General features: G+C 28.4%; 1 protein-coding gene across 1 annotated transcript in view; it reads right to left on the bottom strand.

Moving 5' to 3' along the window:
• Positions 1-17,563, bottom strand: part of LOC111634159 (chromodomain-helicase-DNA-binding protein 7-like) — a 188,373-nt gene that overhangs the window by 18,983 nt on the left and 151,827 nt on the right. Inside the window, exons 38-43 of the mRNA XM_023378865.1 lie at positions 15,534-15,659; positions 11,671-11,991; positions 9,796-9,862; positions 4,528-5,264; positions 4,309-4,453; positions 3,868-4,043 (exon numbers count right to left, since the gene is read on the bottom strand). Coding sequence (XP_023234633.1) covers positions 3,868-4,043; positions 4,309-4,453; positions 4,528-5,264; positions 9,796-9,862; positions 11,671-11,991; positions 15,534-15,659 — 1,572 coding nt within the window. The remainder of the gene's footprint in view (positions 1-3,867; positions 4,044-4,308; positions 4,454-4,527; positions 5,265-9,795; positions 9,863-11,670; positions 11,992-15,533; positions 15,660-17,563) is intronic.

Below are 17,563 nucleotides of genomic sequence, written 5' to 3'. Positions count from 1 at the left end.
TCTTATTCAGAAACACAGCTTAGTATAGTGTGTACAACAATAGACTATGAAAAAAATCAATCCTATACCTCAACAAGCATTCATTAAACCTCAGAAGATCCTATTAAATAAAAAACAGCTTGTTTCCACAATTGGATGTGATGTATCATCTTACTTTCAACCAAATTAGAAGTGTTGTACAACAAGATTACTTAAATTAAAAGAACGAGACAAGCTTATGGATACATGAAGTAATTTCATACAGAACAGTTCTTATGCCCAATGGACAGAAAAAACTAATGACAACAAATAAAAATTAGAAAGGATGGAATTAGTTTTCACCAAAAAAACATTGGAAAAACAAATTATTAAGGAAGAATATGACAGACACTCCAAGTACAGTAGAGCATTGATTATCCGAAACAATTTGTAACTGGGGTTGTTTGGATAACTGATTATGTATGAAAAAATATATTAACATATCCCACATTGAAATTTGTTCAAATCCTGGCATGTCCTTAAGTACCCTCTCATGGTCGCGACAGTGCTGCCAGCAAAAACATGCACAGCAATAAAAATAATATTGGAGTAGCCCAAGACACAGCCAAATATTGCAGCGTCACAGCAATAGTGAAAATTTAAATTTTCCGACTGGAACGCTTTCGGTTAACTGATGTTTTAGTTGATCAATATTTGGATAATCAATGTTCTACTGTAATCTCCTTATGACCTTTTAACTACATTAGGAATGAAAAAGACAAATTAAATCAAGCTAAAAAGAAGCAAGAATATATATAAACTGACAGAAAAGGCAGACTGAAATACTATGTAGGTAGCACCTATAGACAGTTCAGACAAAAATAAAATGGATATCTGAACAGGATGAACTGCCCTTGCATAGGCTGCTAAGAACAGTAACATCCAAACAGAAGATTTATTTGATGTTGATCACTGACTGTAATCTTTTAAATGCTGAACATATGCCACTAAATTTTCGATTCCAAGAATAAATTGAAGGTATATTTGGTAGTGTCGTTCCATACTTCCTGCAAAACTTTCTCTGCACAATTATAGCAATTTTGCTTCAGCTAATACATTACAGGAAAAATGAAATTTGTAATGTTCACTGTTTTTAATTCTGCAAGCCACTAGCATAGTTATAAGCATTTGTGCTAAAACACCTTTTCAAGTTATTCTTTCTTTACTGCAAACATTTCCATAGACCAATTCATTTTTGTGCTATGAATTCATATAATAATAAAGATCTTTCTTGGACACCCTGTATATCTGATAGATCAGGGGTGGCCAAAACGTGGCGCATTGAACAATTACAAGTGGCGCTTCAGTTAATTCTGAGCAAAATTGCCAGATTTGGCTTTTTTGTGATTAAGAATATTATATAGAAAAATAAATTTTTTATAGTCTGTCTTGGCAAGTTCATTTGTTGCACAATTCGTTACAGTCTATTTTGCAGATAAAATGAATGTTCTCCACATAGTAAATTACATTGTATGCATGTATTTTGAGTCTTGCGATCTTTATTTCCGATCAGTTTACAGGCGTGTAAATGGCCGAAAACATTTATTGTGATTAAAGTTATTCCAAGCTGATCTCGTTCTCAGTGCCAATAATTGTGGTGCAGAGTAATCTTCACCAAACGAGACTCTGGCAGCAATAGCACCATCATGAAGCAATCACCCTCTCGTACAGGAGATCATTGTTGACTATTGTAAATTGGTGCTTCAATAAACTGTCATAAAGTAATTAATTCAACTGCGTGATTAAGTTATTCCCTTTTCTCCCCTAAGCGAAGCAGATTTATTCTTATCTCTATTTATCAACCCCTAACATTGAACGTAAGACTGTATAAAAAGTGTTCGAGTTATATGGCGCATCTGAACTCGTCTGTCAAAAAATTGACGAATGGTATGCAAAAGGTTGGCCACCCCTGTGATAGATGTTCCTTAAGAAATTTTAAATAAATGAAGACGTCTCTTTTATTACTTAAAAATATAACACTGTGCATTATTGAGTGTAATCGAATATTTTTTTCAATTTCTGAAAAAATATTAATTATGAAGCATAATTTATTTACATCAATGAATTCCCATTTTAAATAAGAATATTATGTAGTTAAACTTTCACAACATATAATCACATGCAACAATGATGACTTAAATAAAATTTATTCTAATTCATTAATATTTATTTAATACAAAATAACTTAAACTCAAAAACACAGGTAAATTGATAATACATTTGAATTTTTTCATTTTAAATCTATACAGTAATATCCCGAACTTATGCAATAGGTGGAACTGAGCGATAACCACGTAAGTTGGGATATAATTTCGCAATTTGTGTAAAATCCAAGTCGGATGTATGTAAGCTAATAAATATTCTCGTTAATCTTATCTCGTCTTTTGATTCGTTCACGGTTACAAGAAATCATCACAGAGTCTCTTAATTAATTAAGCCCCAAGCCTGAGATATCTTGGGCAAGTTACATAGCATTACATAAAATGCAGTCCTTAAGGCCATTTTTGAATTTTTTTTTTTTTTTGAATTTTTGGAATGTTTTTTAAGTCTCCAAACTTTTTCAAAATTTTTTCCCGCTCGAAAAAATCTTATCGCGATTTTAATTTACCTTTAATGACACACACTTCACGCTTAATTGCTTTTTAATAGTTTTTAATGGGCATTTGATATCAAATTTCATTCATTGTTCTAAAGTTGTAGTGCACTGATTTTCCTTCAGTAAAGTTATTTAAAGCTAGTTTCTGATGTCANAAAGAAGAACGCCAAGAACTCTTGAATGAAGAACCAAGAAACTCGGTGAGATATGTTTTCTTCTGAAAAAGAAGATTAAAGTTGTAGTGCACTGATTTTCCTTCGGTAAAGTTATTTAAAGCTAGTTTCTTATGTCAAAAACTACCTCCGATAGTTTTTTAATTTTTTTAATTAATAGATTTTATTATATATAAGTTTAATTAAGTTGGGGGGGGTCGGAAATCGCAATAAAAATTTTAGCGTGACACATCTGAACATGTAAGCTGAACAACAGTGTAGGGGTGAGTAATCAAGAGTTGCGTGGCACTCAAACAAAAGACAAATCGATGAGATTTGAAAATCGTGTAAGTCGGGGTATTACTATACTTTCAGCTGATAAATATCTGTACTAAAATTCTGTAAACACAATCAAATATTTCCTTGTACTGTTTTAAATTAACACACAAAACTTTTATTTCATCCAAATGTTTTCTAGGCTATCTGTAGATAATGATTATAATTATAATTAAATGACTTAGTATTGGTTTTTACAAACAAATTATAATAATGTATACTGTGCATTATTTATATAAAGTTTTTATTCTGTAATCTGAAGAGGAACCAAATAAGTGCTGGGCTTGAAATGCAATATTAATAAAAAGTAGTTTTTAAGAATTGTCTTCTGGGTAATCAGTCTTGCATTAAAATTGGCCTGATGAGAACCATGCCTCTGTGTGTCTTTTCTCATATAGATTAATTTAATTGTTATAAAATTTAAAAAATTTGAAGAATAAACAGTAATTTTTTAATTGTATTTATTAAATGAAAAAATAGGTGTATTTTCTAATAATAATAGAATTTTTTCACCTAGTCTATAACAACTGATAATTTTGAATAAGGCAGAGTTTTTTCCTGATATGTATAAAAGCTCAAACAGACTTCATACTAAAAAGTAATTAATTAATGTTTAAACTTAATTTAAAAAATGATCTTCATAGTTTGTAGTAATTAGCAGTAAGATATTGATTATTTTTTATTTAATTACTAATTTTTAATTACAAATCAAAGTATATTAAATATTAAAAAATGTTAGATAATAAAAAAGTACTAAATATTTACATGTGGCATGCAAGGCATAGGATTGAATGCCATAGCTGCAGCTGCTGCTAGTAAATTTGGATTAGCAGCTACTAATTCTGGGTGTTCTTCTAACCATTTCTTAAAATCTTGATGAACAGCAGCGTTTTGATCAGTTAGGAATGGATTATTGGAAAGTCTTTCTTCAATTTTGTTTCCTAAAAATAAACATTAGAATATATCTATAGTCATGTCAAGGTTACCAAAAATATTTAATTTTTTTTTTAATATTTAAAACAATTTCGGTTCCTTTTGAGTTGTATTCAATACAAACTACTTTACATTAGATATTCTAAGAATAGGATATAGAACAAATTTATATTGAATTTAAACTTAAATAAGTAGATTTTTATATGAAAATTCTAATGTTTTTGGAATTAAATTTAAGATTATTGAAACTTTACAGAACAAAATTGTAAATACCTGAATGAAGTTTCCTTGATGCAGAATTATCTGAATCATGTCTTATGGAAGACGAATGAGCTACTGATGGTGATGCCAAACCCAATGATACATTTCGATTTCTTAATAAGCGTACACTTTCTTCTGTACTACTACCACCACCACCCTAAATTTACACAACATCAACATTATACATTACTATAATAACTATAAATTATGATTTAATTTACTTCAAAATACCTTCTTTCCATGTAACTGTAATTCTTGAGCATGCTCTTTTAATAATTGTAATTCATGATCTTGTAATTCAGTATCTCTAGATTTTTCTTGCTGACCAAGTTCATGTAAAATTGAAGAGGTTTGTAAAACTGACTGATGTTGTCTTTGTTGCTGTTGTTGCTGCTGTTCTTCCATTATCTGTTGTTGTTTTCTGGCTTGCAAATTCAATGCAAGTGCGTCTATACGACTTCCACCTCTACCATTTAATTTTCCACGGGGGCGAACTCGTCCTCTACCACGCATTTCTCCATTTAATGGTGAACTACCACCTCTACTTCTTTGACTAGGGCTTTGTGATTCAAACGAGGATATACCAAAAGGAGATGATGTTGAACTTAAATCCATAGGAGAAGATGGAGAGTTTCCGGTTTCTTGATTTCTTTGAACTGAATTTGAATTAGTAAGCGTAACAGATTGTGATGATGATGGTTTTACACGTAGATCTAAAGTTCCTGTTGATGTAGTTAAACGAGGAGCAGAATTCTGATGAGCCGGAGGAGGACCATTAGAACTAGAAGTTACAGACGTGGAATTTGAAGTTGATTTCTCTCCTTCAATTACACTGTGTTCTTTCCATAGACGAGGTTGTAGAATTGAAGTTGCAGATGATGGAGTAAGAAATTGTTGCACTTGTTGTAATTGTTGCTGGTGATGTTGAATATTCTGGATATTCTGAGATAAAAGAGCACGTAACTTGGCTGTACAAAAATACAAAAAAATTATTATTAAATTTTTAAGTTGATTTACAAAAATTTAATAATTAAACAAAGTCCAAAATATACATAAAATAATTTTAATTGTATATAATTATAGGTATTGCAATTAATTATAACTGTTATACTTATATTTTGATAATATCAATGATATTTTGATAATTTCAATAACATGCAAAGTGAATATCTTTTATTCACTTTGTATATTTACAAACTAAAATTTGTTTATTTTTTTAATCTTTCATGAATAATGAAATAATTAAATGATTTTGAATGCTATCTTAAGTGAGCTTTACTGTAATTTGTATCAATGATTGTTAGATCATGCTAGTGGATTATAATTTGGCTATTTTACATTAATATGGAATCTACACTTATTAGAATACATTGTGAATGCTAACAAGTTTATTCTTTAAGAATTGAATTTAGTTAATTTGTAAGTACACAATCTTTTGTACTTACAAATTAACTAAATTCAATTCTTAAAGCATAAACTTGCTAGCACACATTTTTAAATAGATGCTTGCTAGCATAAAATTCAAATCTAACAATACAGATGTATAGAACACCTTTATACAAATCAGCAAATAGACATCACTTCAAGTAAATTCAGCTGATGTTTTTGATCTTTGAAGTTTAATTAAAGTGACATTTATGTTTATATCCTGTTAATATAGTAGTAAAACATATTTTCTAATTGTATACATTTTTAATGCATTTCTCCATTCTGTATTTGTGATAGTTTTGCAAAACATAAATCTTGTAAATATTTTAAAATAATTAAAATGAAATAAATAGTGTAGTAATTATAGTAATTAGTGTATTTGCAGGAATTAAGTTTAGAATTATTATTATAATAATTTTGCTTTTTAGTTTTTGTTTGGATAGATGTTTCAAATAATAATAAACATAATATTTATAGATCAGGGTGGCCAAATCTTCTTACCATTTATCAGAAATAAGTGTGAATCACATCCTATATTGGCACAGCATTTTATATTATATAGTTAGTAAACAGTTGTTTAACTCCTTCAACTTTAAAACATATCCTTAACTTTGTGAAAATCTTTATATTTGTGGAAAGTTGCCTGTTTCCACAAAGTTAAAGATTAAAGTTATGCTTACAATCTATGTGTATATCACACTACAAAATAGAAACTTACAAAAATGTTACATAACTAAATAGCAGTAAATACTAAATATATATATATATATAAAAAAAAAAAATTGCAAGTATAAAATTGTTGAATTATTTGTATAGTTTTTAATGTGGATGGAAATTAAGGATTGTCCACAGACATTTTCTTAACTGTATGATAAATAATTTTTTTTTGCTAAGTTGATATAGATAATTCAAACTTAAATATCCCTCTCCTATTTTATAAGATTCTGAACACAGTATTAAATGTTTAGTGCAAACAGTTTGTGAATTAATCTTTACTTAATTTCATAAAAGAAAGGAAGTCTGATTAATTCATTTATTTTTTTTTGGTAAATGTTTCTGGGAAAAATATTTTGGCTATTAGATGTAAATACTGTATTTAATCATAAATAAGATTTCAGATCTTGTATATAAAACAAAGTATATCCTCTATATCTTATTAATACTAAAATGTACAAATATTTTTAATCTTCACAAAACTAAAATTTATAAAAGTGAGGATTTTACATTTTCCATTGTATACAGTATGTTAATTGATTTGAATTTCAAATACATATTATGTATTATATGAACTTTTTTTGTTTACCTTAAATAGTATTAAATATTTTATATATACCTCAATATAATTATAATTTTCTGCAAAGAATTTGCTAAATACTTTTTCTTTGATCATAAATTTTTTGAAGCATTTTGGAATGTGATCTTATAACATTTTTCTAAAATGTTATTTAAATTTAAAAAAGTTATTACATTAAACAAAGTATGAATGTACACATATTTTTAAACCGACAATTCATTCTTATATTTTGAACATGTATTATGTTAAATTATAAAGTTCACTTGAAAAGTTTTTCAAAAAAGTAATGATCATATTTATTAAAATGTAAATATAGGAATAAACCAGTAATATGATTTGGCACAAATTACTTTTCCACATAATCTCTAAAATGTTATAAGCAATTAATCTACTGTGACAATGCATTAATTCTACAAGGTGTGAAAACAATGAAATTATCTGTGCCTATGTTATCTGGATTATGACATACAGTAAGACCCCGCTTAATGCAGGGGATGCGTTCCTAGACAACAAAGTGCTAAACGAAACAGCATTAAACGAGGTCATTTTAACATAGAGTAAATAGGGATAGTGGAACACACGACCAAAAATAAACAAAGTTTACTTTAATTTTAAGTTATTTAACATATATTATACAAATTAATATAAAAATAACACACAAACATATGCACACAGAAACATAAAGTTCATTTTTTGTGATGAAGGCCCTGACTTCTGAAATTATTGTTTTTTTTTTTTTGCAATTAAGTTGTGAAGTTTCATTTGTTGCTTTTTTCTTTCCTTAAGCAAATGTCGGTAGCATAAGATCGCATCCAAAATGCCTCATCTTGCTTTTGCACTCCTTTCAAAATCTGGATCATTCGCTACAATTTGATCAATGATTTCAGTTATCGTTACCATATGTTTACTAAGGAAATCTGTAGAAAAATTCATTGGGTTCTTCATTTTCACAATCTCTATATTCCAGTTCTACACGAATTCCTTCTGCCAGTTCTCGAAGGTTGTCGTTGGTAAGGATCTCACCAGAAAAGTAACTCCTCAATATCTTGCTTGTCTATATCTCCTAGTCCTGCTATATTAATTAGGTTGAGTTTGGTCAACCTAATGTTACAGTGATAGGCTCTTCTTGTTGAGAAATCATGGATACCTTCAGCCGTAACTTCTTCCACACTTCGTGCATTTATCAGTTAATTCTTGCAAGCGAAGTCAATATTTCTTATGCCATCCATGATGTTATATTTTTTCCAAAATTGCAACAAAAAACATAGATTTAAAGAAAGTACACCTTTTTGCCACCTTTTGCTGATTGGTTTGTATTTGCAAATAATCATATTATATACAAATCAATGAAATGCTGCAATAATTTAAATCAGCGTAAATTTTGAGTTTTTTTAGGCTTTGAGCAGACTGCATTATATTGAATCAGCATTAAGCAGGGTCTTACTGTATTTCCTATATGTAACACTATAAAATAATGTTGTTTTAGTAATGTTTCTGAGTTTTAGTTTCAGTCACAATCATATGGAATTCTGACAGATAAAATATTGGAATAAAAATGTACATGGAGTAATCCATGACAATAGTGCCAAACTGTACCAATGTTTGTTATATCATTCTACAAACAACCTTGATCCCATAAATAGCCTAGGTTGATGGTATACAGCAATGCAATGCTTGGGGGATGTTCCGTGGGAAGACTTTTTATAAGAAAATGGCCCTATTTGCAAGTTAGATACAAGAAGAAAACTTGGAAAACTCCCATGTGACAGCTTATTATTGATGAAGTACAAATCTGCATTCAACTACCAGTATTCAGTGGTTTTATGTATTCAGCCACTGGTGGGTCTATATCTGAAATATACCATTGAAATGTTACAGATTTTATTGTTTCACTGACATACAGTATGTGTAAATACTGTATACTGTAATACTGTACTTCTGTAGATGGGAGAGATGAAATCTGGCCTTTTGAGTCATCAGACATTTGCTTGTAAACCATCCAAGTTTGCTGTGATTACTTGGTGGACAAATGTCTCACAACATAGACTAAAATTCAAATATTCCTGAACTGATGAGAACTGTTTGGCCCCTCCATTAATAAAGGCTTCAACCCTGCATGGATAAGGCTATAAGACTCATTGTACACCAAATCTCCATATGGATAATACTCATTGCATAGCATCCCAGTATACCAAATGCATTCCACAACATACTTCAACAATCACAATATGCTAATTTTTGCATTTGGAGTCAAAATTTTAAAATTTCCTAATTTTTTTTTATTACAAGTAATCAGGAAATTTCCAACCCCTAGATAATTCTGCTTAATTTCCATTTCTTCAGGTCATCTTGCTGGTAACTAATTTACAATTGATGCAAATTATTTACCAGCTGAAATTTATTGATTCTAAGATGGAACCCTTAGAAAGATCTAAATTATGTGAAAAAGAAATGTAAGCCAAAATCATATATGTACAGTACATATATCTGTACTTAAATAAATTTGATCAAATTGACTTATTTACTGAAATATGTATGCATTTTAAAATTTCATTCTAGAGAAAGAAAAAAGATGTTAATTAGGAAACTATTCTGTAAATTATTTATAATTTATTTTCAATCCAAATCAGTTGCAACTAGCTATATGATGTGATATATTACACACTTTCACATCATCAATTGTTATACATCATTTTTTTTTTTTTTTAAAAGAAAATAAGTTAAAAATCACCATACAATTCATCAAATACATAATGATTAAAATTAAGGATACTTGCCTCTTTCAGCTTCTATTTCAAATCTGCGTCGTCGTCTTCGTCTTCTGTGAACTTTAATGCTATCATCCTAATAGAGAAAAAATTTAAAATTTATAAGTGCCTGAATTTAAACGTTATTTTAATAATTAAATATACACAAAAATAACTTCTAATAAATATTTTATTTTTATTATAATACTTTTTTAAAATGTTCTTTTATTTGATGGTGGTGTAGTTCCTAGAAATTCTTTAATTACGCAAGAACTTTAATGCTTGCATTTATTTCCAACTAAAAAAGGTTTGGATAAATATATCCATCCACAGTCTCCTTTCTCAACAAGCCTCATCCCTAAATATTTTGGCTTTGTCTTCATTAAAATTAAAGCTCTATTAAAAAGTCATAAATTTAAATCAGCAGAAGAGTGTGTGCACTATTAATAAAACTCCCACATATTATCGTAAAAGTCAGAACAGTAAAATTATGACATTTTCACTGAGTAGATGGTAGTTTGAAACTTTTTCAATAGGAAAAAAAAAAAAACATTTTTGTTTACTATAGGAAAATTACTGCAATAAATGTAAAAGTAACAGGGTTAATTCTATTCTACTGAACCTCACTAAATAACAGATGAAGTAAAATAACACATTTTTGTTTAAAACAAAAAAATATGGTTGAAGTTCCATATTTAGCATTTGCATGTTTGTGATCATTTTTCCCCCCAGATTCATGAAACTAAAATTTGCCTGTTTGCAGAAAGATTAATAAAAAATAATGAAACATCAGATAAAAGAATTAAAAATTATTTAAATGTCTTCTAATGCAATTTGTATTGTAAACTGTTAGACCATGCTAATGTATTGTATTCTGCAGTTTCTTAGATGTTATGTACTAAAATAACTCTCTCAAAAAATGTAAATGTTGTTTTATATTAATATAATGAATCATGATTCTAAAATATGTTCTTGACAAAAAGCTTAATTAGTTTGTCATTACAAATCAGCAATTCTCAGAATTAATAATCTGCAAACACTTATGCCCCCATCCACTTCTTATCTTGTAAATATCATCTTATATAATGATAAACTGTGTACCAAAATACTATATTTTGTTTATCTGGTAAGTAAATTAACATAAGAGATATGTGATGCATGAAAACACAAAATTTCATTTTGGAACCATGATTAGGTCAGACTGCAGATCATACTTAAGAATGACTGATCTAAATAAAAAGTTTAGTGACATAATAACAAAGTCAAAAGTGTACCTAGAAGAGAAAATTAAACTGCTATTATTTGCAGAAAGATGAATCAGCAGTTATAATTTTTCTCAGTCTTTCACCAAAAATAAGAAAGAATAGAAATGTCTTAGTAAATTCTTTCTCCCAAGGAGAAAAAAACTGCAAAAGCCTTAAATATTAGAATTGAAGATCAGTAACAGAAGAATATTCCTTGAGTGATTCCATGAAATAAATAATGAATGCATTTCATTATTTTAGTGCAAGTCCTAGTCAAGATCAACTGTCTGTTTAATTTCATTTAAAAAAAAAAAAAAAAGAGAGAATAAAGAATGTTTATTGCTACCAGGAAGTGTTGAATAATTTTCAAAGAAAGGCGAGAGAAAAATTACTCATTTGTAAATAATAATAAGTATGACATATATAAACTGTAATAATTACTTTTACTTTGAAATAAAATAAATGAAAAATTTCTTTGTATGAAAATGTTTTTATTTCCAATCATATATTTTTGCAATCTCTTAACCTTATTTTCTCAATGTATTTTTCCTTCAATATTTTCAATTTCCATATTTTCAATTGTTTTGTGCAATAACTCAATACAAAGCTTCTACTTAATATACACTATATTGCTAATTAAAAAAAATTATTTTTAACTTACATTATGACTTGGACTTTTATGACTTGAATTTCCTAATTCGGGAGAAATACGGATATCTGGTAAAAATGATTCTCTGTGTGGTGTATGTTCTGGTGTTGCATAAGGAGTAGGTTCACTGCTTTGTCCTTGGCTAGATATACTTGGTGCAGGTGAAACTCTACTAGGAGAAGCACTAGTAGGTGGTGGTAAAGCTGAAGTAGATAAACTGGATAAAGATGTCAAACCTGGAAAATTTTGAAGGAAACTAGGACGAATTGTTGGCCATTCATTCTTTTCCACAGCATGACAAATATGTTCCAAACGAATCTGAAGAACTTTATCCTGTTAAAATATAGTAATTTCATTTCAATTGCAACAATTTTTTACATTAAAAATAAATAAAAATCTTATATTAATTACAGTAAATTAGAATTAATGACTTGATCAAATATCAAATGTTTGAATAAAACTATAATCAAATAATTTGGCTAATTGAAAACTTACTTATCAACTATTTTATTTGAAAATCAATTCAAAATTCCATAAAAAGAGCATGCAGCTATGAATAAATGAATGTAAATAAAAAAAACACAACATCTTAATTTGCTGAGAAATTTAATAAAAAAGCAAATGTTTTCAGCCAAATCTGTTGGCCATCATCAGGCTAAAAAAATAAATAAAATAAAATATATTTTATTTTATTTATATTCAAATATTCTTCTCCTGATGATGGCCAACAGATTTGGCTGAAAACGTTTGCTTTATCATTAAATTTCTCAGCAAATTAAGGTGGTGTTTTTTTTTATTTACATACTGCTGAGTGAGTGTACCTCAATTTTAAATGAATGTACTGATAAAAACAAAAATTTCGAAGTTTAGAATGTTAAAGAAAAACAATTTGTTATAATACAATAATAAGAAATTGTATAAATTTTTGATGATAATGCAAATTATAGTACAATGAACCTTATATATTAAATATGACTGTTTTGATTATTGCAATTTTGGTATACAATAAACTGACTATTATATTAATAAATTAATCTTGTAAAGAACATTGAATTTTATGTTTTCATTATTTTTTGGTTATTACACTTAGTTTGGGATTTTATTTGGTTTTTAATAAAATTTTTAAAATTTTATCTAAAGGGCTGTCTTCTGGATTATCAATCCACTGCTCTCAAGATTTATAGTATCTTGGATTAAGATGATTTTAGGTTATTATTAAAAATGACTATTCTTATCTACACATATACTTTTTTGGTTGTTTCAGAAACTGCCACATTGTATATACCATATTTACTCACATATAAGATGAGGTTTTTATTCATTTATCACAGCTTCAAATTCCTAGGTTGTCCTATACTTGCAAGCGAAAAAGATTCGTGTTTTTGCAAATAATTTTTGTGAACTGTGTATTTGCATATTTTACTGGATGCTTACCCTCTGGTATGTTAAAAACATAAGTATTTTATCTGGGTCGTTTGGATCGTTCTTGTATTGTCAGGAGTAATGATGAATAGCAATAGGAAAAGCAAAGTGTTTGAATTGAATTCCAGATTGAAATTCCAAAATCACACGGGAGCACGATATAAGTTTTAATCCATTCCCACATGAAAACAGATGATTATTCAAAAATCAGAATTCTGAGAAACTTGTAAGGGTAATCGACAGAGAGTGGATTTGACTTAAGAATTGGCAAAAAAAATTCCAGATTGTCCAGTTTTACATGAACAAATTGTGTTGTCGATTTTACAAGATTTTTCCTTAAAGTTTAAAATGCCAGTAATTTTTGCGGGACAATGTGTGCATTTATGTGCATTTGATATTTTACTTGTAATTAAACAAAATAAAATTAGAATTGTATTAATAAATCTAATTTTCTTCATTTTGATTTTTAAAGTCACACCTTGTCCTATATGCGAGGTCTTATATGCAATTAACTATGGTATTTAATTGGTACCGATAACAGAATTATTTGTTTAACCGTTTCTATGTAGGTATTTTTAGTAATTAATTGCAAATCAATTTTAACTTTTACTAATTTTTGAAGTTAAATTATTTAATTATTAACATTTTGATCTTATTAATTTTGTTTGATTTTAAAATCTTTTGTTATTTGGACAGCTGTAGAGATTTTCCATGTTGCAACATCCAAATCTGGCTATCATTAGCAAATCATAAGAGTAAAATACCAACTCCATTCAAATTTTTAAGAAAATGGTAGTTAATAATCATTATGGTTCAATAAAACATTGATAAATTATATTACATCATTACTATATTACATTTACATTATTTTATAAAACTCTAGATATAATATTATGTAAAAAGGAAAATTTGTTTTTCTATTAAATATTAACCTGCAATCTGCAGTTTTTTTACAGGATCACATACAAAAGCCAGCAATTTTTGCTGGTTTTTCACTTATTACAATGCTGTATATGCCTTGCCTTGAATCTGACAATTCTGAAAAAGCCTATAATGTTCTTCTCCACATGTACAAAATTTCAGTATCATACATTGTTTAGTTAACAAGAAATTGTTTTGTTTATGAACAAGCAATATTTTGAAAATAAATTATTTTCCAAATATTGCTTGGTCAGCTCCCACAGGGAACTCTTGGACTGATATAAAATGAATTCAGCAAAAAATAGATGATGGGAGCACTAAGGTTTTTTTCAGAAGGATCAGAAAATGGCTCTTCTATATTTTTTGGGCATGAAATAAAATCATGAAAACATTTAAACTGTTAAAGATTATAGCATCCCAGGCTACCTTTTAGAGCCAAGAATTCAAGGCTCTGGTGATTTGCAGACTGCAATGTCATTACATTATGCATAGCTGACAAACATCCATGATGTCATTTTTGATGATGTCAAGTCACCAAAAAAGACATCAGAGTAGAAAACCGTTATGTATGCATACAACTATATGGAAAAAAATTTGTACATGATTGCATGCATAACACAGAAATTTCTGCAGCAGTTTTTTCAGGGCCTGTGATAAAAAGAAAAAATTTTTCAATTAAAATTTTACACAGATGGCTAGCATGTAGCATGAGGATATCATAAAAATATAACTAAATAATTTGTTATGCTTCTAAGATTAGGTCAATTTGATGAAAAACACCCAGAAAAAAATCACTGCTGTTACATGTGATAATGGTTTATGTAGGCTATATATTAAATTCAATAATAACAAAGTTGAGATTTGGAAAATAAATTATTTTCTAAAAATATCTTGAAATTCCCAAAATTAAAATATTAAAAATCTTTTATTTTTAAAAATTTTACATTTAATGCAAAATAGCTAGAATGCAGAAAATTTCATTGTTTTCAGCAATATTTGCAAATAATCTGTTAGTGATATTATATCACAAATAAAATTAATTAATATAATTTTTGAATTTTATGAAGACATGTACAACATATGCATTATATTCACTGTAATGCTAATGCTTTATTACCAATCATCTTCTATATCAAATTATTAAGTTCTCACTTTTCATTTCTTCACTGAACATTTATTGACAGCATAAAAATTATTAAATCTATGATATTTAGCATATATTTCTATATATATGCTATATATAAGCTATATATTATATATGCTATATATATACTTATATATATAGCATTATATAAGTATTGGTTATATTAGCATATAACTAATACTTATTTTTCTTTATTGGAAAATTAATTTGATACAATAAAACTTTATTTTCATAACAGATTTAGATTTTATAATTGTATGTAGAAAGTTTAGTGTATTTCTTTTATAAATATATTATGTGAAATTTATAAGTACAAAATATTAAAAATTATAAATTTTACATAATGACAAAGTATATCAAGTATACAAAAAATTATATTAATTAATACCTTTGGCCATCGAACAGATGAACCAGACGATTGAGCAAGTAATTGCGCTACTGTAGGTTCATTTATATCAATATCTATGTTAAAACTCTCTTGACTTGCAAGTTCATCATTTTGAGATGTACCTTCCTGTATATGAAAAAGAAAATGTTTATATATCTAGCTAAGAAAACATTTAATTAAAACTTTTAATTAATTTAGCTTTCACAAAATTTTAAAAGAAGGGGAAGGAGAAAGAGATAAGAATTGGGAACTTGTGAAATTATTATTTCCTATATAGAGCCTACACTAATATATACCTTGTAGAAAATTGCTTGAACAGAAATAAAACTTTTGCATAACTCCATGGGTACATAGGAGAGGCAAAAGCATCAAACTGTCCTTATACAATATTGACATGTAAAAAAATAGTATTTAAATAAATGATGATAACATGTAGTGATAAATATTTTTGACAACTACATTAGAACTACAGTAACTTGGCTGAGGTTTCAATTTCTGTAGTTGGCTATGTATATTAAAAAAACACTAAGTTCTGTGATCCATTTTTGAATTATATATTCCAGTGTTTTTCAACCTTCTTGAATACACGACCCCTTTACAAGTTAAAAAATTCTGGCAACTCCCCTAGGGCCATATTAAAACTATATCAGTGATTTTAAAAACTATGTATTTAATTTTCTTTCTACTGAGACAAATTATTGTTGATTAAAATGAAAATTTCAGAAGAACCGATAATAACCTAACACACAAAGTATGAAACTTCCTCTAATTATAACATTGGGCACAGGGAGTTGTTGATTTTTTTTTTCCTCTTTAGTATCAGAATTTTCAGCTTCTACTTTTCTACTTTTTATTTCTTTTTGCAGCTCAACACTTTTTTGGGTATGATTTTCTGGGGTGGGCCGTACCCACCCAGGCCCCTCCCTGGCTACACCCATGGTTGAGACCTAAATATCGATAAAAAAACCAATTGTACTGTAAAATAAACAGGTACAGTACAGCCTTCTTGCTGAAATTGTAGTTTTTTTAATGTAGTGTAGGACCTACAAACACTTGTCTTTTTCTTTTACCCACGACCCCCGTGTAAACCTGTGGGTCGCGACCCCAGGGGGTCGTAACCCACAGGTTGAAAAACACTGATATATTCTATGACGCATTGTTAAGTATCATATCAATATAAGATTTCCTACACTAACTCTTATTTATTTATATATATCTATACTAATATTATAAAGAGGTAATGTTTGTAAGTAAGTAAGTAAGTTTGGATGTAGCGGATTATCTCCAAAACTATTCATCCGATTTCAAAAATTCTTTCACCAATATTTAGAATGGAACTTTGGGGTGGACATAGGCTGTATATTATTCTGGTACACATTTATATAAATTAAAAGATAGCATCTAGGGCTTTTATGTCCAACAGATGGCGCTATGAGTACGATGACCTAAGTTTGCTTTTCTGTGAGGATGAACTAAAGCAGATCATCTTCTATCTATCTATCTACATAAAAATGTAATGTTCATTTGTTCCTACCGATTCCTTTGAAATTTTGACACAATGCTGCATTTGAATACATATGTGTTTTTATATAATATACATGCCGAAATTCCCCCACCGGGGGAGATGGTTAGAATTAAGGCTTACTGTAAAGAACTCTGTTTCTATTTATACTATTTTAGATGCGGTTTTTTGCGTTTTAATAGGGTATGCCAACAGAATGTACTGTACACTAAGAAGGGATTTTTCGAAAAATTTTCCTCCCATGGGGAAAGTGTTATACATTTATAATAGATACATTTTGAGCCACAACAATGCGTGGCAGGGTCTGCTAGTATATACAGTTTAACCTGCTTATAACGTCATCCATGGGACCGGCAATTTTTTGACGTTATAACCGAGTGTCGTTATCTGCGGGGTCATAATTTCAGTTTTATAAAAGTATCAAGTCTGTTTAAGAATCTATTATAAAATTCATTAATTTAATATCGTATGTATAAAAGTGCAAACTAAATATTTAAATCAACTTTAT

This window comes from Centruroides sculpturatus, unplaced genomic scaffold (assembly GCF_000671375.1).
Source record: "Centruroides sculpturatus isolate CEXI.00-Female unplaced genomic scaffold, Cexi_2.0 scaffold774, whole genome shotgun sequence".
In the NCBI taxonomy this organism is placed as follows: domain Eukaryota; kingdom Metazoa; phylum Arthropoda; class Arachnida; order Scorpiones; family Buthidae; genus Centruroides; species Centruroides sculpturatus.
Note: the sequence above shows the minus strand (reverse complement) of the source record. Positions and strands in the feature narration are given on the sequence as shown.